The 21,319-nt window shown below is 35.8% G+C and overlaps 1 protein-coding gene across 1 annotated transcript in view; it reads left to right on the plus strand.

The window, feature by feature from the left end:
• OLA1 (Obg like ATPase 1) overlaps positions 1-21,319 on the plus strand; it is a 183,275-nt gene that overhangs the window by 109,323 nt on the left and 52,633 nt on the right. Inside the window, exons 5-7 of the mRNA XM_017856972.1 lie at positions 2,945-3,120; positions 20,719-20,799; positions 21,117-21,212. Coding sequence (XP_017712461.1) covers positions 2,945-3,120; positions 20,719-20,799; positions 21,117-21,212 — 353 coding nt within the window. The remainder of the gene's footprint in view (positions 1-2,944; positions 3,121-20,718; positions 20,800-21,116; positions 21,213-21,319) is intronic.

Below are 21,319 nucleotides of genomic sequence, written 5' to 3' on the forward strand. Positions count from 1 at the left end.
TTTTTTTTGACAGGGTCTTACTCTGTCGCCCAGCATGATCACAGCTCACTGCAGCCTCAACCTCCCAGGTTCAAGCAGTCTCCCACCTCAGGTCCCCAAGTAGCTGAGACCACAGGTGTGCACCACCATGCATGGCTAATTTTTTTATTTAGAGACGAGGTCTCACTATGTTGCCTAGGCTAGTGTCAAACTCCTGAGCTCAAGCGATCTTCCTGCCTCAGCCTCCCAAAGTGTTAGGATTACTGGTATGAGCCACCATACCAGGCCTCAAAGACTATATTCTTAAGCACTAAATTTTGTACAAAAAAAGGAAAGATGAAAAAAAAAAAAAAAAAAAAAAATTGCTATGACATAAGTGTATGATGAAGTTGGTTGACCCAGAAGCATGTCTTTGGAAAAGAATCTCCAATTTTTTAGCTCTAAGAAATGAGAAGTTACCCAAATGGCCACCAAATTTTATGGAAGCTTTTACTTTATGGCTGTTCTAGGCCCATTCTAGGCTATTCCATTTGACAGGATAGCCTTAGTGTTCCCTTTACTTAATTTTTATCTTAATATTTGACAGTTTTTTTTTCAGAAATAAATTTAAATTCTACTTATGGTATGTTACCACCTCACAATCCAAATGAATATAATAATATTAACCTTGGGGCAAGGGAGCAACAGTGCCACCAGAGTATGTAAGGTCTGTGGTTTGAATTTTTTTTCTTATAGTAGGGGGAATAGATTAGTGATGATACAGTCATAACTCATTTCCTAGGCTAGTCCTTGGCAGAGTCTAGGTAAGGTACAAACTAGAAAATAATTTGTTTTTTGGGGGGGAGTTGTTTTTGCTTGGCAAGGTCTTGCTCGGTTGCCCAGGCTCGACTGTAGTGGCATGATCATGGCTCATTACAGCCTCTAACTCCTGACCTGAAGCAGTCCTCCTACCTTAGCCTCTCCAGTAGCCAAGAGTATAGGCGCACACCACCATGCCCAACTATATATTTTTTTAATTTTCTTGTAGAGACAGGATCTTGCCTTGTTGCCCAGGCTGGTCTTGGACTCATGGGCTCAAGTGATCCTCCCACCTTGGCCACCCAAAGTGCTGAGATTACAGGTGTGAGCCACCACACCCAACCTAAAAGATAATTTGAAGGTTGCAAGATAGACACATGATTTCTTCCCCTTCCTTCTTTATTCTTTTTTTTTCTTTGGATTTGTTTAGATCGTCGGAGGGCTTTGTTTTCTTTGCATTCAGAAGAATTGCAGTTACTAAGTTTCTATTATCAACTTGGTTAAAATTGAGGATTGTAATTAAGAATTGCCATTTAAAACCTGCTAATGCATTTACTGTAGGGATGTTGTTGAGGACATCACTATGGTTAGTCATTGGACCCTACATAGAGACAACTATGTAGGATATTTTTCATTCTGAGTGTCACAGAAAGCTTAGTCACTTCTGTAACTTATGGTGTTATTTGTGTTGCTTAACTGCCAGGAAGCTTCCATTTTAATTTTCCTATTTTATTGTGCTATTTGCATAAGATGCCTCAAATCTTGACAAGAAGTAAATAATATTGTGCTTTCAGGGAGACTTCTTTCATATTTTCAAAGATTCAAAAAATTTACCTAAACCACTGTCAATTTTGTTTACTAGTGAAACATCATGTAACTCCTCATTTCTGCTAATTTTGCTCATATGAATTTGACATTAAGTAGTATACTATTTGTATGCAAAAAACTTAAATACTACTTTACATACCTATACTTTAATTGTAATAGTATATTTATGTTTTATTATTATTACTGAATAATCCACATTATGATACAACTTAATTATTTTAATTCTGGGAAATTATATTTTAAAACAATTTATAACTTGTAACAAGAGTATCTTGGTTTTGGTATTTAAGAATGAGCTATGTTCACTGTTTCTCTTAACCAAAGCCAATCAAACTCTCTCATGATTTCTTTGATACCTCTGTCTAAAATAATTGATACTTTATGTTTGAAAACATCTCATTTGGGGACTATGATGTAATTGGTAATTTTAATGAAATTAATTTGTTTATAAATGTGTATATTGTTTGGTGGATGTATCATTGCTTTCTGTTTGTAATATTTCTTAGTATTTGTTCATTTTTTATGATACTGTTCTTTATCTGGTAATTTGAGTAAATCCCAGTTGAATTATGTTGCCACATTATGTCTTCAAAAGGGCATAAAGTCAGTACACATGCTTCAGTAATATCTGGTTGTTTTACCCTTATGTTTCCAGTTGGCAATTTGAAATTATGGCTTCAACTGCACTTTAAATATGTGATAATAGCATGTGTTTCTAATAAGGGCCAGCATCATTTTGTTCAGATAGTGTGAATGGTTGTCACTCATATATGACAAATGCACCTTCATCTGCTTCTTTGATAGCCCCCTAAAAACCATACCCTCAAATCAGGCCGATGAAATTAGCTGCTGTGTAAATTGTGTGTCTGAGTGGTTCATTATCTAATCACCGTCAGAACCACAGTGATAAAGTAGATTGAAGCAGGGAAGAGGTCTGCCAGATGATTTCAGACACCCCCCTCCCTAAATCTGGTTTCCCTTGGAAACCCTAATAGTGCAGTTTAGAACTTCAGTCTTTCATGCCTGGAATTCAGTATCTTTTAATGTACCAAACTTGGAAATGCCAGTAGTTCTAGAACATAATTTTGTTTTTGTAAAGACCATAATTTTATTTATTTAAATCAATTTTTGAAATATTGAGACTCTTGAACTACTGTTTTATTGCCAGTAGCCTCACTATTACTAAATGGGGAAAAAATGCTATGTCCTACTTGCTGAGAAGCTAGAGTAATTTATTTATTATATTTATTTGTTAACCTTCTAGGAATCTTTCACTCTAATCATAATGAACCCTCTGTATTATTTGTTTATTGAATTGCTTCCCTTTAATTCATTTTAGGTGCTTTTGAAGATGATGATATCACTCATGTTGAAGGAAGTGTAGATCCTATTCGAGATATAGAAATAATACATGAAGAGCTTCAGCTTAAAGATGAGGAAATGATTGGGCCCATTATAGATAAACTAGAAAAGGTGGCTGTGAGAGGAGGAGATAAAAAACTAAAACCTGAATATGTAAGTAAAATTTACAGCTTCTTTAGATACTCAAGAGTTTATTTTCTTGATTAAATTTTAAAATAATGCATATGATATATCTAATATTGTTATGGAATTTTAGAAGCCAAGGGTTATTTCTGTTTAAAAAAATTGTTAAGGAACTTTATTTTTAAACAAGCAAGGACCATGGTGATAGGCTATTTAGGGAGTTCTAAGCAAGCAGTAGTTAGCAGTAATAATGAGTGTTTATATGATTACTATGTAGGTCTTCAAGTTTTAGTGTTAATAAAGTGTGGTATATGATGAAAAACTTACTGGATTTGGCAAAATGACTCATACAGGTTTCATGGATTTGAAGAAGTGATTTATACAAAGAACTGGTTCTCCATAGGGGTTGACTAAATTAATACACTCTTAAAGTAAACAGATCATTTTAATATTTTATGGAATGAAAACATGCATCATTGTTCTGAATATTCAAATGTGTTTTCTATCACATTATAATGAATAATTATTAGTAACTTTGTAATAAATGTTCCAAAATGTATTTTGAAGCTTTTAGTTTACATATGATTGAATTGTCTTTAACATTTAAGAAATGGTGCCCTGGCGAGGCATGGTGGCTCACGCCCATCATCCCAGCACTTTGGGAGGCTGAGGTGGGTGGATCACCTGAGATCAGGAGTTCGAGACCAGCCTAGCCAACATGGCGAAACCCTGTCCCTACTAAAAATACAAAAATTAGCCAAGTGTGGTGGTAGGTGCCTGTAATCCCAGCTACTCGGGAGACTGAGGCAGGAGAATCACTTGAACCTGGGAGGCAGAGGTTGCAGTGAGCAATGATTGTACCACTGCACTCCACCCTGAGTGACACAGTGAGATTTCATCTCAAAAAAATATACAACAGTGATCTCCTAAGATTATAACGTCAAATTTTTTCTCTACCTTTTCTATGTTTAGATAAACAAATATTTACCATTGTGTTACAATTGCCTACAGTATTCAACACAATAACATGCCGTACAGGTTTGTAAGAGCAATAGGCTATACCATATACCCCACAGCCTAAGGAATATTAGTAGGCTGTACAATCTAGGTTTGTGAAAGTATACTCTGCATTGTTTGCACAAGAACAAAATTGCTGAAAGACACATTTCTCAGAACAGTATCCTCATCATTAAGCACTGCATGACTGTAGTTTCTTTGGGAGCTATATCAGGAGACACATCAGAGAGTAAGGAATTGAAACTAGTAAGAGAGGCCTGGTGCGGTGGCTCATGCCTGTAATCCCAGCACTTTGGGAGGCCGAGGCGGGAAGATCACGAGGTCAAGAGATTGAGACCATCCTGGCCAACATAGTGAAACTCTGTCTCTACTGAAAATACAAAAATTAGCCAGGCGTGGTGGCAGGCACCTGTAGTCCCAGCTACTCGGGAGGCTGAGGCAGGAGAATTGCTTGAACCCTGGAGGCAGAGGTTGCAGTGAGCCGAGATCGCACCCTTGCACTCCAGCCTGGTGACAGAGTCAGACTCTGTCTCAAATAAATAAATAAATAAAATATTTTTAAAAATAAAATACAATGAAACTAGTAAGAGAAAGTAACCAACACAAAGTATGCAAATGAGCAGGTTACCCCCATGGGCAAGAGTAAGGAAGCTGGGGTAATTATCAACCAATTTATATCAGTTACTGGCTATGGGCTACTCCGAGGAGTGCTAACTCCTTGGTGCCTGATGTCTTTGTGATTTGAGCATAGAATTGAGTCAGACTAACAGATGCTTACCTTAAGCCATCACCATGTAGTAGACCTGTGATAGCAAAGGGAATTTTGGGCAGGGTAATCCTATAAATTCCAGCACTTTGGGAGGCCAAGGCAGGTGGATCACCTGAGATCAGGAGTTTGAGACCAGCCTGGCCAACATGGTGAAACCCCATCTCGACCAAAAATACAAAAATTAGCCAGGTGTGGTGGTGCGCGCCTGTAATCTCACCTACTTGGGAGGCTGAGGCAGGAGAATCACTGGAACCTGGGAGGTGGAGGCTGCAGTGAGCCGAGATCATGCCACTGCACTCCAGGCTGGCCAACAGAGTGAGACTCAGTCTCAATTAAAAAAAAAAGAAAAAGGAAAAGAAAAGAGATACCTGTATGATTATGAGATCAACTAGCTACTGTAAGGAAGTTTCTTTTAGAAATATATTTCTTATTTTCTCTAGCAAATGGTCTAAATGTACAAAAATGTGATGGACATAAAAGAGATAGCTACTTGAACTTTATGAGAAAGATAGGCAGGTCATTTTGTATTTTAGTTTAGGTATTGTATTGACCTATTCTTCTTCAATATTGTTGATTCTTCCTGTTCATTTAAATATATCTTTATTTTCTGGGTAATCTTTCAAAAATTCAACATTCTAACCTCTTTTCCTATGAAGTTTCCAGTTTCTAGATTTGGATGCCATTTGTATTTTTATGTCAGTAAGCATGAAAGACTTAGGTTAAACATACTCTAGCATGAAACATGAGCGAACTTTTTAATGTTAAAGCAGAGTCTTTCCTGAGAGCAAGGTAGATATATTCTGACATAAGATACACCCTTTTTTTTTTTTTGAGACTGAGTCTCCCTCTATCACTCAGGCTGGAGTTCAGTAGCACTATATCGGCTCACTGCAACCTCCGCCTCCCTGGTTGAAGTGATTCTTCTGCCTCAGGCTTCCAAGTAGCTGGGACTACAGGCGCATGCCACCACGCCCAGCTAATTTTTGTATTTTTAGTAGACACGGTGTTTCACTGTATTGGCCAGGCTGGTCTCAAACTCCTGACCTCATGATCCACTCAACTCGGCCTCCCAAAGTGCTGGGATTACAGGTGTGAGCCACCGCGTGCGGCCAAGATACACCTTTTATAGTGAATCTTGCTGTCTGAAGTAAAACCAAGGCATTAAAGATGGCAGGAGTGGGATAAGCATTTTCTCTTGGTATCAGCCAAGTGTGTTCATTTCCTAGGGTGGCTGTAACAAGCACCATGAACTGGATGACTTTAAACAACTATGTCTTCTTTCCCAGTTCTGGAGGATGAGAAGTCTGAAGTCAGAGTGTTGGCAGGGCCATGCTCCCTCTGAAGCCTCTCTGGGGGAGAAGTTCTAGCTTCTGGTAGCTCCAGGTGTTCCTTGCCTTGTGTCAGCAGAACTCCAATCTCTGCCTTAGTCTTCACATGGCCACTTTCCTGTGTCTCTGTCCAAATTTCCCTTTTCTTATAAGGACACAAGTCATACTGGCGTAAAGGCCCACCTTCCTCTAGGTATGGCTTCATCTTAATTAATTTCCAAATAAGTTCACTTGATACTAAGTCATCAAGATCAACGTTAATTTTAAATCTGTTTAAGTGTATGTACATCTCATTTGGAAAATGAAATTTGAAAATGAAGTTAGGAGGCTTTAAGGAACAATTTATTTTGTATCAATTATTTGGAAATCATTATACTTAGAAAATATTCATGGAACTAATAGCTAATTGAAGAACTAAAGACTACTAGAAATTATAATTAATGAGTCTTTTTTTCTGAAAACATCTGAGTAAAAAATTAATGTCCTCAGTAGTATGTAACTATTAGCAGATTTCTTATATTCTTAAGGCAATTTTAAAACTGGTATTAACATAACTTTTGAAATATTTAAGGTATTTGTTTTTAACAAACATTGAAAGATTCAGAGTAGCATACTGGCATACTTCATTTTATTGACCTTCACTTTATTTGGTTCCAGAGATATTGTGGTTTGGGGGGTTTTGTTGTTGTTTTACAAAGCAAAGGTTTGTGGCAACGCTGTGTTGAGCAACTCAATGCCATTTTTCCAACAGCAGGTGCTCCCTTTGTGTTTCTGTGTCACATTTTGATAATTCTTACAAGATTTCAAACCTTTTTGTTATTGTAATATTTGTTAAGGTGGTGTTTGACCGGTGATCTTTGATGTTCCTGTTATAACTGCTTTGGGGAGCCATGAACCATGTACATAGAAGACAGCAAACTTTGTCGATAAATGTTGGGTGTGCTCTGATTGCTCCACCTACTGGCTGTTTCCCATCTCTCTCCCTCTCCCAGGTTGTCTGTATTCCCTGAGACACAACATTGAAATTGGGCCAAATATTAATAATACCCCTACGATGGCTTCTAAGTGTTCAAGTGAAAGGAAGAGTCACATCTCTCACTTTAAATCAAAAGCTAGAAATGATTAAGCTTAGTGAGGAAGGCATGTTGACAGCTAAGATAGGCTGAAAGCCAGGTCTTTTGAACCAGTTAACCAAGTTGTGAATGCAAAGGAAAAGTTCTTGAAGGAAATTAAAAGTGCTCCTCCAGAGAACACACGAATGAGAAGAAAGCAAAACAGCTGTATTGCTGATATGGAGAAAGGGATTTTTTTGTTTTGGTTTGGTTTGGTTTTTTTTTTGACACGATGTCTCACTGTCTTGTCCAGGATGGATCCAAAACCCTGGGCTTAAGTGATCCTCTTACCTCAGCCTCCCAAGTAGCTGGGATTATAGGTGTATACCACCATGCCCGGCTAATATGGAGAAAGTTTTAGTGTTCTTGATAGAAGCTTGAACTATCTGCAGTATTCCCTTAAGCAAAGGACTAGTCCAGAGCAAGGTCCTTACTCTTTCATTCTAGAGTTAGAAAACAGAGAGGTGAGGAAGCTGCAGAAGAAAAGTTGGAAGCTTGCAGAGGTTGTTTCATGTGGTTTAAGGAAAGAAGCCATAGCCCTAACATAAAACTGCAAGGTGAAGCAGCAAGTGCTAATGTAGAAGCCACCACAAATTCTCCAGAAGGTCTAACTGAGACCACTGATGAAGACAATGAAAACAACAGATGCTCAATGTCGACAAAACAGCCTTGGAAGAAGAGGCCATCCAGGCTTTAATTGCTTGAGAAGAGAAGTCAATGCTTGGCTTCAAAGGATATGCTGACTCCCTTGTTAAGGGCTAATGTGGTTGGTGACTTTAAGTTGAAACCAATGCTCATTACCATTCTGAAAATCCTAGAGCCTTTGAGAGTTATGCTAAATCTATTCTGCCTGTGCTATATAAGTGGAACAACAAAACCTGGATGACAGCACATCTGTTTACAGCATGGTTTACTGAATATTTTAAGCCCGCTGTTGAGACCTACTGCTCAGAAAAAAACGATTCCTTTCGTTGAGACCTACTGATCATTGACAAAGTACCTGATCATTCAAGAACTCTGATGGAGATGTGCTAGGAGGTTAATGTTGTTTTCTTGCCTGCTAAGACAACATCCATTCTGCAGCCCATAGATCAAGGAGTAATTTTGATGTTCATATCTTATTATTTAAGAAAATACATTTCATAAGACTGTAGCTGTCATAGGTAGTGATTTATCTCATGGATCTGGGCAAAATAAATTGAAAACCTTTAGGAAAGGATTCACCATTCTAGATGTCATTAAGAATATTCATGGCTGGGCATGGTGGCCCACGGCTGTAATCCCAGCACTTTGGGAGGCCAAGGCGGGCAGATCACCGGGTCAGGAGTTCAAGACCAGCCTTGCCAACATGGTGAAACCCTGTCTCTACTAAAAATACAGAAAAAAAAAAAAAAAAAAAAAAGCCAGGCACGGTGGTGTGTGCTTGTAATCCCAGCTACTCGAGAGTCTGAGGCAGGAGAATTGCTTGAACCTGGGATGCTGAGGTTGCAGTGAGCCAAGATCACACTACTGCATTCCAGCCTGGGCGACAGAGCAAGACTCATCTCGGGGGAAAAAGAAAAGAAAAGACTATTCATGATTCATGAAAGGTCAAAACATCAACATTATTAGGGGTTTGGGATGAGTTGATTCCAAACCCACATGGATGACTTTGAGAGGCTCAAGACTTCAGTGGAGAAAGTAACTGCAGATGTGGTGGAAATATCAAGAGAACTGGATGTAGACGTGGAACCTGAAGACATGATGGAACTGCTGTAATCTCATGATAAAATTTGAATGGATGAGAAGTTGCCTGTTATGGATGATCAAAGAAAGTGGTTTCTCGAGATGGAATCTACTGCTGATGAAGATGCTGTGAACATTGTTGAAATGACAACAAAGGATTTAGAATATCACATACACTTAGTTGGTAAAGCAGTGGCAGGATTTGAGAGGATTGGCTTCAGTTTTGAGAGAAGTTGAAATGTGGGTAAAATGCTATGAAATAGCATTGCATGTCACAGGGAAATTTTTTGTGAAAGGAAGAGTTGATTGATATGGCAAACCTCGTTGTTTTCATGTTTTAAGAAATTGTCACAGCCACCCAACCTTCAGCAAACAATTCCCTGATTAGTCAGCAGCCATCAACATTAAGGCAAGCCCCTACACCAGCAAAAAGATTACAACTCACTGAAAGCACAGATGATCATTAGCATTTTTTAGTAAAAGTGTTTTTAAATTAAGGTTTGTATATTGTTTTTGTAGACATGCTATTGCACACTTAATAGACTACAATATAATGTAAACATAACCCTTATGCTTACTTGGAAACAAAAGAATTTGTGTGACTTGTTTTGTAGTGATACTTCATTGCACTCACTTTTACTTGCTTTATAGTGATACTCACTTTATTGGAACTAAACCTGCAATATCTCTGAGGTGTGGTTGTACTGTAAAAATATATTCTTCCTCCTTTTATCTTCACATTTACCCCTTTCTTCTCTTTAGACTGTTGTGTGTCCTTTCAGGACACATGACTTAAAGAGATCATTTCTAAAAGAACATGATACTAGAGTAATTTTTGGTAAGGCCGAACTCTCAGTCCTCATAATCTCTAGTTAATTGAACTAAATTGTTTANAGTAAAAGTGTTTTAAATTAAGGTTTGTATATTGTTTTGTAGACATGCTATTGCACACTTAATAGACTACAATATAATGTAAACATAACCCTTATGCTTACTAGGAAACAAAAAAATTTGTGTGACTTGTTTTGTAGTGATACTTCATTGCACTCACTTTTACTTGCTTTATAGTGATACTCACTTTATTGGAACTAAACCTGCAATATCTCTGAGGTGTGGTTGTACTGTAAAATATATTCTTCCTCCTTTTATCTTCACATTTACCCCTTTCTTCTCTTTAGACTGTTGTGTGTCCTTTCAGGACACATGACTTAAAGAGATCATTTCTAAAAGAACATGATACTAGAGTAATTTTGGTAAGGCCGAACTCTCAGTCCTCATAATCTCTAGTTAATTGAACTAAATTGTTTAACAGAAAAACTGTATCTATGACTCCTTCCTCTTTTGTACCATCTACATCTCATCCTGTTGATTTTGTATCTTGAATATTCCCCATACCTCTTTCTTTCTCCTTGTTTTTATTACTTCTTCTTTGGTTTGAGCCTCACTTATACTTAATTTGTTTTTGCAGTTTAACTGATCTTTTTGCCTCTAACTGCTCTTGTTTTCCACAAATACAAAATGAAGATCTAATCATGTTATTCCCTTGATTAAAATACCTATTTCCTATGGGACAGTGCCAACATAAAGGCCATGGCTCACAAAGTTCTTTGTGATTTGGGTTTGCTGGCTTAACATTGCTTTTTTTCCCAACTCTCCTGACGGTGAACTTAGGACTTTAAATGTACTGATTTTACATGAGGTCATTTACCAGAACTTTACCTGTTTGGTACTCTTCCATTCCCATTTCTTAGTCATTCTTCAAGACGTAGCCTAAAGCATAAGTTCCCTGTTCCTTAAAAACAACTTTTTTATTGTGGTAAACTATACATAACATAAAATATACCATTAACTACTTTAAGTGTACAATTCACTAGTATTAAGTGCATTTATAATATTGTACAACCATTACCCCTATATATTTTCATAACTTTTTCGTCATTTTATACTGGAACTTTGTGCCTTTATTATTCTTACAGCTTTTCTGTGAGTTTAAAATTTTTTCAAAATAAAAAGTAAAAACAAAACAGTAATGATAACATGTTTTAATGTATAGAGTTCAGTTAAAATACATGACAATAATACAGAAAGGGTAGGAGAGGGTAGTGGAGTAAAAATGTTAAAATACTGCAGTAAAAGACAAAGATTATATTTCAAAATAACCAGAAGAATCTTCTTACTACAAAGAAATGATAAATATATGAGGTGATGAATATGCTTAATACCCAGATTGATTATTACACAAAGTGTACATGTATCAAAACATCGCACTGTGCCCCATCAACATATGCAATTATTATGTGTCAGTTAAAAACAAAACTTCAAATACGTTTACTTTCTCTGGGGAAAGAAAAAAGAGGAGTTTGACAGTTTCTCTAAAAGTTAATTATAGACTTACCATATGAACTAGCAATTCTACTTCTGGGTATATACCCAACACAGTTACTCAAACAATATATGTGCATGTATGTTCATAGTGGCAATATTCATAATAGCCAAAAAGGAATGAAGTACTGATGCTACAATGTGCATGAGCCTCAAAAACATTATGTGTGAAAGAAGCCAGGCACAAAAGGTCACATCGTGAATGATTCCATATATATGCAGTGTTCAGAATAGGCAAATCCATAGAGACAGAACTGCATATTGGTGGTTGTCAGAGACTAGGGGGAGGAATAATAGATAGAAACTGCTTAATGAGTACCTTGCTTTATTTTGGAGTGATGGAAATGTTTTGGATCTAAATAGAGGTGGTCTGCATAACATTGTGAGTGTATGAAATGCTTTAGTACTAGATTATGTTCAGATGGCTAATTTTATGTTTCATGTATTTTACTCCAATAAAGTTTTTAAAAATTAAAAAGACAAAGAATGTCAGATTGGGTTTTGAAAGTCCGCCTCTCTGCTGCCTACAAGAAACACATCTTAAATACAGATGCTCCTGGACTTACGTTGGGGTTACGTCATAAGTTGAAAATATTGTATGTCGGCCTGGTGCAGTGGCTCACGCCTGTAATCCCAGCACTTTGGGAGGCTGAGGTGGGTGGATCGCTTGAGGCCAAGAAACCAACATGGCATAACCCTGTCTCTACTAAAAATACAAAAATTAGTTGGGCATGGTGGCACATCCCTGTAATCCCAGCTACTTGGAAGGCCAAGGCACGAGAATGGCTTGAACCTGAGAGGCGGAAATTGCAGTGAGTCAAGGTTGCACCACTGCACTCCAGCCTGGGTGAGAGAGTGAGTCTCTGTCTCAAAAAGAAAAGAAAATATTGTATGTCAAAACAAAAAGCACTAATACCCCAATATACCCATCATAAAACCCAGAAGTCATAAGCTAAACCATCATAGGTCCAAATTCTCCTTGACTTACAATGCGGTTATGTCCCAGTAAAGTAAAAAATCTTAAATTGAATGAACCATTGTAAGTTGAAGATGCGGAAAAGTTGAAAGCAAAGAATGGAGAAATATATACTGTGCAAGCCCTAACAACAACAAAAAAGTTAGGGTGGTATATGATATCAAAGTAGACTTTAAAGGAGTTAAAAGGGGCATTTCATAATGCCAAATGTTCAGTATACCAGGAGGCACAAAAACTTAAGTTTGTATATGCATAATAATATAACCTCAAAATACATAGTACAAAAAGTGGCAGGATTGGAAGACAAAACAAAACAAAAACAAATCTATAGTAGTAAAAGAAAATCTTAATACTTTTAGTAATTGATAGAATAAACAGAATTTTAGTAAAGAATATAGAAGATTTAAACAACTCAATGAAGGAACTTGACCTAATTGACATATATAGGATACTGCACCCAACAACAGTAGAATGTACATTCTTTTCAAGTACAAATGGAACATTTACCAAAATTGACCATTTCATTGGCTGTAAAACAAACAAATTTCAAATTATTGAAATAAAGAATATATTATCTGAACACTATGGAATTAAACTTAGCAGTCAATAATGGGAAGATTACTAGAAATTGTCTAAATGTCTGGAAGTTAAGCAGTATAATTCTAAAAGATACCATGTTTCAAAGAAGAAATCACTATGGAAAGAAAACAGTTTAACTCTATGATAATGAAAATACGGTATATCAAAATTTGTTGTTTTCTGATGTTTAAACTCAAGTTGTATAAATTTAGTCATAAATGTATATGTCTCAAAATAAGGAAAGGTGAAATCAGTGATCTGAAAGTCTTCTGAAGGAGTTAGAAAAAGAACAATAAAAGGAACCCAGAGAAATTAGATAAAAGGAAACAATTAAGATGAAAGTAAATATTAGTGAAATAGGAAAGAAGCATGTAATAAAAAGGATCAAAAAGGCCAAAAGTTGGTCATTTGAAAACACTAGTAAAATAAAAATTCTTAGCAAGATTAGTGAAGGGGGAAAGAGAAAAGCAAAAAACTAGCATTATGAATGAAAATGTGTTACTGTAGATTCTGTAGACATCAATAGGCTGCTAAGAGGCTATTATAAGCAATTTATGGCAATGATTTTGAAAAATATATGAGATGGGCAAATTTAAAAGACTGCTTAAGAAAATGAGTGTAAAAAGAAATAAAAATGTAAATAGTTTTATATCTATTGAAGAAATTGAATTCATAATTTTAAACCTTACTATAAAGAAAAGTCCTGACCCAGATGACTTTACTATACATGTAAAGTCTCAATCACATTCTTCCATACAGTAGAAAAAGAGGAAAAACTTTATGAGGTCAGAATAGTCCTGATACCAAAATCTTACAATACAAGAGAGAAAAATTATAGATGAGTCTCTTTCATGAACATAAAAGCACATTCCTCAGAGAAAGAAGATATCTGCAGTATCTAACAAAGAACTCCTACAAATAAATAAGAAAAAGACAGCCTGATAGAAAAATATGCAGAGACTTCAACCAGTACTTCACAAAAGAAGAAATTCCTCATTAATCACCACAGAAATGCAAATTCAGACTATGGTGAGATACCATACACTTGCCATAAATTAATAAGACTGACAATACTAAGTGTTGGGAAGAATGTGAAGCAAATGAAATTGTCATACAGTGCTGATGGGAGTGTAAATTAGTACATCTGCTTTTGAAAATTTATTAGCAATATGTATGAAGTTTAGATAAATGCCTGGCCTACAACCAAGCAATTCCAGTCTTAGGTATATACTCAAGAGAAATGCGTGCACAAATTTACCAAAATACATGTACAAGAATGTTTATAGCAGCTTTATTCCCAATAGCCTTAAAGTATAAACAGCCTAGATGTCCATTAACAGTAGAATGTATAAATTGTGCAATATTCCTACAGTGAAATATTATACCACAGAGAAAAACACAATACTGCTACATGGAATGACATGGATGAATTTCACAAATAATATTGAGCAGAAGAAGCCAGACACAAAGTAATATATATTGTGTGATTATTTCTATAAATTTCAATAACAGGCTAATTTGTGATGCAAAGAAGCCAGAATAGTGATTATCTCTGAAGAGTAGTGGAACATTGTGACTGTACTACTAATAATCTTCTATATGTTGATCAGGGTGGTAATTACAGACATGTGTTCATTCTCTGATAGTTCATTTGGACACTTGCATATGTTAGACTGAGTGTATGTTATACTTCAGTATATTCCCTTCTCAAGTTTGACCTATAGACCATAATTATCTTCTGCCATATCAGTCGTGTCTCCAGATTGGACTTTTATTTTCCTACTTTGATTTTGGTTTCATTAAAAATACTTGTACTTTTATCAGCTCTCTAGATATATCTCATCCATTTTTTTCTAACCTCACTGTTCTCTTTTTGTGACCTCTAGTGCATAGTTGGCTGTCTTTGTTAAAGCTACTTGACCAGCATAAGTCAGTTCATCTGCTCCTATTGCATAGATGCTCTTATCTTTTTGCATTCTACTAAGTATGCCAAATAATTCATTGAGGTTTTTTGTTTCTCAGTCATTTTTAAAGATGTGTTTTTTCTATGGCTCTACTTTCCATAAATTATCAGTATTCCTTTTATTAAAATCAGATTTATTGGCTTCCCCACAACCTCCGGACCCCTCCTCAAACATGGTAAAATCCATTCAAACTTATTTTCAGGAATCACAGGGACAGTTGCCTTTTTAGAGAATACCCAGATCCTTTGCTGAGATCTATACCTCAGAAGCAAATTGGTGTCCATTTTGGTTGCCACTTTATTGTAGACAGGGGCCAGGAACATTATACTCAGGTGGTGGTCTTACTGTCTACTTCAGTGAATCATATAACTGAAAACCTACATTTGGCAGCCTGTATTCTACCAAGGTTATTGCTAGAATTAACCTATTGTGTTCGTTCTTGGGGGATCCCCTTCACCCCCAAAATTACTCAGCCAGAAAGTGGTAGAACCAGGACTTGAACTCAAATCTTGAGAAATATGGCTAAAATCCATATTCTTAACCATATTCCATTGTTCTAAACCTGCTGTTCTCACTTAGCAGTATATTTTGGACATTTTCCCATGCAAATATACGTATAGATACATCTCATCTTAATGGATACAAAGTGTTCTGTTGTATCAGTTCCCAATAACTTAATTAGCAAATCTCCAATTAATGGCTTTTTAGATTTTGTTTGTTTGTTTGTTTGTTTGTTTGTTTCTGAGAGAACTTTTGCTCTTGTCCCCCAGGCTGGAATGCAATGGTGCAATCTCGGCTCACTGCAACCTCCGCCTCCCTAGTTCAAGTGATTCTCCTGCCTCAGCCTCCCGAGTAGTGGGATTACAGGTGCCCATCACCATGCCTAGCTAATTTTTGTATTTTTTTTTTTAAGTAGAGACGGGGTTTCGCTATGTTGGCCAGGCTGGTCTCGAAGTCCTGACCTCAGGTGATCCAACTGCCTTGGCTTCCCAAAGTCCTAGGATTACGTGCATGAGCCACCATGCCCAGCCTAGATTTTCTTTAAAAAAAAAGTAAAAAAAAATGTTTATTTCTTTCATTATTTTTTTGGAGACAGGGTCTCACTCTGTCACCCAGGCTGAAGTGCATGGTGTGATCGTAGTTTGCTGCAGCCTCATACTGGGCTCAAGCAATCCCCCCTCAACCTCAGCCTCTTAAGTAGCTGGGGACTACAGACACACACCACTATGCCCAGTTAATTTTTAATTTTTTTATTTTATTTAGAGATGGGGTCTCACTATGTTGCCCAAGACAGTCTCAAACTCAAGCCAGCTTCCTGCCTCAGCCTCCCAAATGCTGGGATTACAAGCATGAGCCACCATGCCTGGCTTTTTCAATTGTTTCTAATTTATATCTGTCTTCTTGTGCCAGTGCCATACTATTCTAATTACTATAGTTTTATGGTTTATTTTAATATCTAGTAGGACAAGTCCCATATTTTTCTCTCTAAACATTTTTTAACCTTAAGCAAGTAGTTCTTTTAGAATAATGATATATTTAATATATAATATTCTCCAACATCCCTATTTTGATTTTAACTGGAATTTGTTAAACATTATAAAAGGTAGAATTTTTATCAGTATAGTATTGGACAGGATAGAGAAATTTTCAGTGCAGGGTCTGGCTAAAGCAAGTTTTAGGTCAGTGTCTCAACCTCTGGTCTGGGAGTCCCTGGACCTAGAACATTTACTTAATTGGCTGTTGTTGGGGCATTTGAGTAGTGCCATCAGAGTCACTAACAGCCATGGTTCTTGGATTTTTGGATTATGGATCCCTTTTAAAAGCATGTGAAAGTTATGTGCCATCTTCCCTCAAAGGGACATAAACGGAACTTTATGTACAGTTTCGGGGTGAAATCTATTTATGGATCATAGGTTAATAATTCCTGCTATGAGAACTGAAGATACCAAGATATAGAAGTCTCGTATTTTAGGAATATCTAATAAATGACTGGATTATTATGTAATTGTCTGCAAAGAAAAATTACTATTTTTGTGATACATGGATTAATGATCAGCTATTGTACCCAAATAATAAAAATAAGAATATTGAATTTCTCTGATAGCCTGAATAAGAATGAGGATTTTGAATAACAACCTTGGGGGATGTCTAGGCTAAACAAGGAACAATTATAAAAGTAGTAAGGAAGACAAATATGCCAGGATATGGAACAGAACATGAACTTTCAAGTCACTTAGACCAGAATTTGAATCTCATCTCTGCCACTTACTAGCTATGGGAATTTAGGCAAGTCACACATGATGCTCTAAGTCTAAATACATTACAGTTGCTGTTAACAATAACAATAATAAAATGTATCAAGAAAATAGAGCATTTGTAATTTTAAATGTGAAGCTCTGAGTAAGAAGAGTCAAAGCAGAATAGTGAAGTATTAAAGGTGAGTTTGGGTTTTTTTGCAGTTAAATGATAGTCGTTTAGCAAAAGCTAGTTCTTGCAGAATGTTAAGATTAGAAACCTGACTTGAGAGTTCATGAAAAAAGCCAGTATTTTTAGTAACTCAGAAATTTGAAGAAAAGGACTAGTGAACAAATTATGCAGATGGAAAAGTGTACATACGCTTCAAAGGAGCACCCAACAGAACATATTGCCATTTTGTAGATCACTGGGATTTAATCTTTCATCTATCATGACAACAACAACAGTTCTGTGCCAAGAACTGTGCTAAACACTATATGCATTATCTCTTTTAATCTTCACAACAACCCGCAGGAGGTAGATCTCATCCTCTGCATTTTATCAATGAAGTAGGCCACAGACCTGGTAAGTGGCTAGGATTTATTCCCACGTTTAAGCATTATACTGTTACTTCTTGAATTAGTCCACTCATGTAACTGCAATCTAACCAAAAAGTTCAAATGACCAGGAATTTTTATGTATTTCTATAATGTACAGAATTTATTTTGAAAATGAAGGATTTGTTAAAGTTATCAAAACAGCCCAATTTAGTGCCCCTACATCTGTATTTCTATATAATGATAGTAAAGAAATATGGAACCTAAGGCAACTTCTAAATGCATTGGTTATTCAATTTTTTTTTCCAGTTAACCAAGTTCAGTTAACTGGAACCTTTTATTCTTCTAATCATCGTTATTTATATATGTATTTATACATATGAACATAAGGAAATAAATTCAATCAACCATTAAGCGTTATATCCAAACAAGCCCAAATGTTTTCTTTCATCTGTTTAGAAGTTTTCAGATAAGGAATATAATATCTTTTAATTTTTTGCTAAAATTAGAATTTATTTTACTTTATGTAAGAAAAGAGCACATTGAAACTATACCATATACTGATCATTTATATAAGATAGTCTTATCTGAAAGGCAATCTGTTTTTTATTTGTCTGAAATAAAACTGACATCGCTTAATAAATCTAAGTTGTCTTTTCTTGGCTATTAAATCTTTTGTGGGAATAATTAAGAGAGCACTGAGTACAAAATATTTTATTTCAACTGTTCAAAAACTAGGTTATAATATATAAATTTCTCTAAAAATATTTGAATGTGGCTTTAAGGAAAGCGAATACTGCGTGCCTGTTCAACGACACTTTGCATTATAAGTGAATTCTATTCTACATTAAACACTTGACTGCAACATTTCTTTCACGTTGCTCCTAATCTTGATCATACATCCTATGTAATGCTGATCGAAAACAGCAAACAACTGCCAAATGCTTTTGTGGATAGATGTCTGTACTCTGAAGTACTTGGTCTAGTTAATTTAAAATGAAAGAGAAATACGGAAATTCCTTCACTAGTGATCAGCACTTATTGAGGCTCTTAGGTTTTGTAAAAATGTTTAGAGTTACAGAAGTATTTTATACTTTTTATATGATTAAAATTTAATTTCTTCCCCTACTTTTTGTTTGGCTTTCTTTTGTCTGTTTTCTTTCTTTAATTGAAAAAACTAATGGAACCAAATATAAGATGGTACCACTGTTTTTTCTTTCTTTTGTATAATCTTGTTGCGTGTCTCTACATAAGCTGTTCTGGCCACTCATCATAGTAACCAGCTGGGCCATTTCACCTGCTGGAGCCATTAAAGAGGACTCTCTCCCCCTAGATTAATCCCCTCCGACATTAGTTTTTTGCACTGACAACTAGAGCAGGCATTCAGAATTTGCAGGTGGCCAGTGTGACGCACATAATTGCCTACAATTTTAGGCAATGAATAAAAATGGTCTACATTACTTGTCAAAGGTTGTATATGCAGTGCCAAGTGAGATCTATGGGAAGCCTTTTAGGGTTTAAAGAACAGTTAATAGCAAGGCTGCACAGGGCTTTTTTAATCATAATGCATTTGTAATATAGCACTTTGATCTTCTCCTTGTAGGAAATGGTGTTACATTAGCCACTTTTAAACATTTATGAGTGAAATTCAGTTATAGAAGAGTAAAAGTGATTATTCTTAAGCAGAACATGTTAGATTTCATTAAAAGTTTTCAGCTTGCCCCTTCCTTGTTAAAATCTGTGGGAAGTCCTTTGCCTGGAGGGTTTCAAATCAGGATCTAAGGATATAAGGCTTTTTCCTTATTTTCCTGTTGGTAACAGCAAGATTTGGAAGGAAGGTATACTAAATATTGAGATAATTTATACAAATGGATATTTAAAGAAGAATAGCTGATTATGGTAAAGTACATCGATAAAAATCCAGGAAATTGATTACTAATAATTGTGTTACAATAAATTTTGAGAAATGCATATTTAAAACATATCCATAAATTATCTTTAATAACAACAACAACAAAAACCCAGATGACTCTCAAATGCACTTCTTCTGGAAGAGCTAAATTTGACCTTTCAGACCCGAGAGCCTTTTATTAACACCTGCCTGTAAGGAGAACCTTGCCACACGCAGCTTTTAGATTCAGAACCACAAAACTGATGAGGAAAGGCTTGAAGGGTTCAGTTTGTGTCACTTGCTGTTTGCCGTTTCCATTTCACAGATGATTAATCTTTCTGTGAAGAAAGGCCAGAGAAACAAAGCACATTGGGCTCTTCCTGCAGTTACTCCTTCTGAATGCACACTAGCTTGCTAACTAAAAGGCCTTTAGATTTCCAGCAGAGAGAGATGTTCTGAAAGTGAATGCAGCTGGTTGGAGGTCACCAGTGCAGGGCTCTTGCCATTGTGTAATGGAGGCTTTGGCAGGTTGGGGGGGGTGGGGGAGTTGAGGGTATCAGGGGTGCGGCTGCAGGAGAAGTGGTCAGGGAGAAGGTGTTGGCAAAAAATTAATTTAAAATAAAAAGGGATTTGGTCAGTTGATTTAATATTTTGGAGGCTGGATCATCGATAATAGGCTCAATTTTGTCTTGTTTGTTTTTCTTCTTAAGAGAAAAATATAATTTAGTCTTTCTTCAGTATATTCCCTCACTCCATTTTCTAATAGCATGTTTGTCTTCTGTATGGCATCACTAGGTAATATTGAAATGGTATTAACTCTTATATTTAGTCTTTGATGTAATTGAATTGACATTTTTTAGGCTGTTACAAATTTTTGCTAATATTATCCATTTTATACATTAAAATTTAATGCAACAATGTTTTATTAGTATTTGGTTTTAAGTGAGATATTGAAAATAATTATTTGTGTGACCTAGCCCCTTTCATTAGAACAATCTTTTATTTTGAAAATTTGAAAACTTTTTATGTTAATATCTAGTATCTAAATGCTTAGTTATTCATATATATTTACTTTTTTCTCAATCATGTGTAGGATATAATGTGCAAAGTAAAATCCTGGGTTATAGATCAAAAGAAACCTGTTCGCTTCTATCATGATTGGAATGACAAAGAGGTAAGTTATAAATATCATGCCGTCTCTTACTGCCTTTACTTTGATTTGCTAGGGAACAAATTAGAGTTGTCATTATTTTACACTTTCCATTATATCTAAACTTTTATTTCTGTCAGTGACTGCTTATTCCTGGGCTTGTTATTTTTTTCTTTTCCCCCATTCATGATATTTCATAACCACTAATCTTTTGGAAACAAGAATTATAAAAATGAAAATGCCTACTTGTTTTAAAGAATGTTTACTTTCAAATTCTTCAGTGATTTACTCCATATTTACTAAACTTTTAAAAGGGATTCTTTCTCCATCTCCCACTTTAGATTGAAGTGTTGAATAAACACTTATTTTTGACTTCAAAACCAATGGTCTACTTGGTTAATCTTTCTGAAAAGACTACATTAGAAAGAAAACAAATGGTAAGTTTTTCCTCACCATATATACCCAGATGCATCATCTCTGTACACACACAAATACACACCCATGTATATGTACTTAACTGCAATGTTTAATTTTAATATTTTGT

The sequence above is a fragment of the Rhinopithecus bieti genome, unplaced genomic scaffold, assembly GCF_001698545.2.
Source record: "Rhinopithecus bieti isolate Rb0 unplaced genomic scaffold, ASM169854v2 scaffold_43749, whole genome shotgun sequence".
Lineage (NCBI taxonomy): Eukaryota > Metazoa > Chordata > Mammalia > Primates > Cercopithecidae > Rhinopithecus > Rhinopithecus bieti.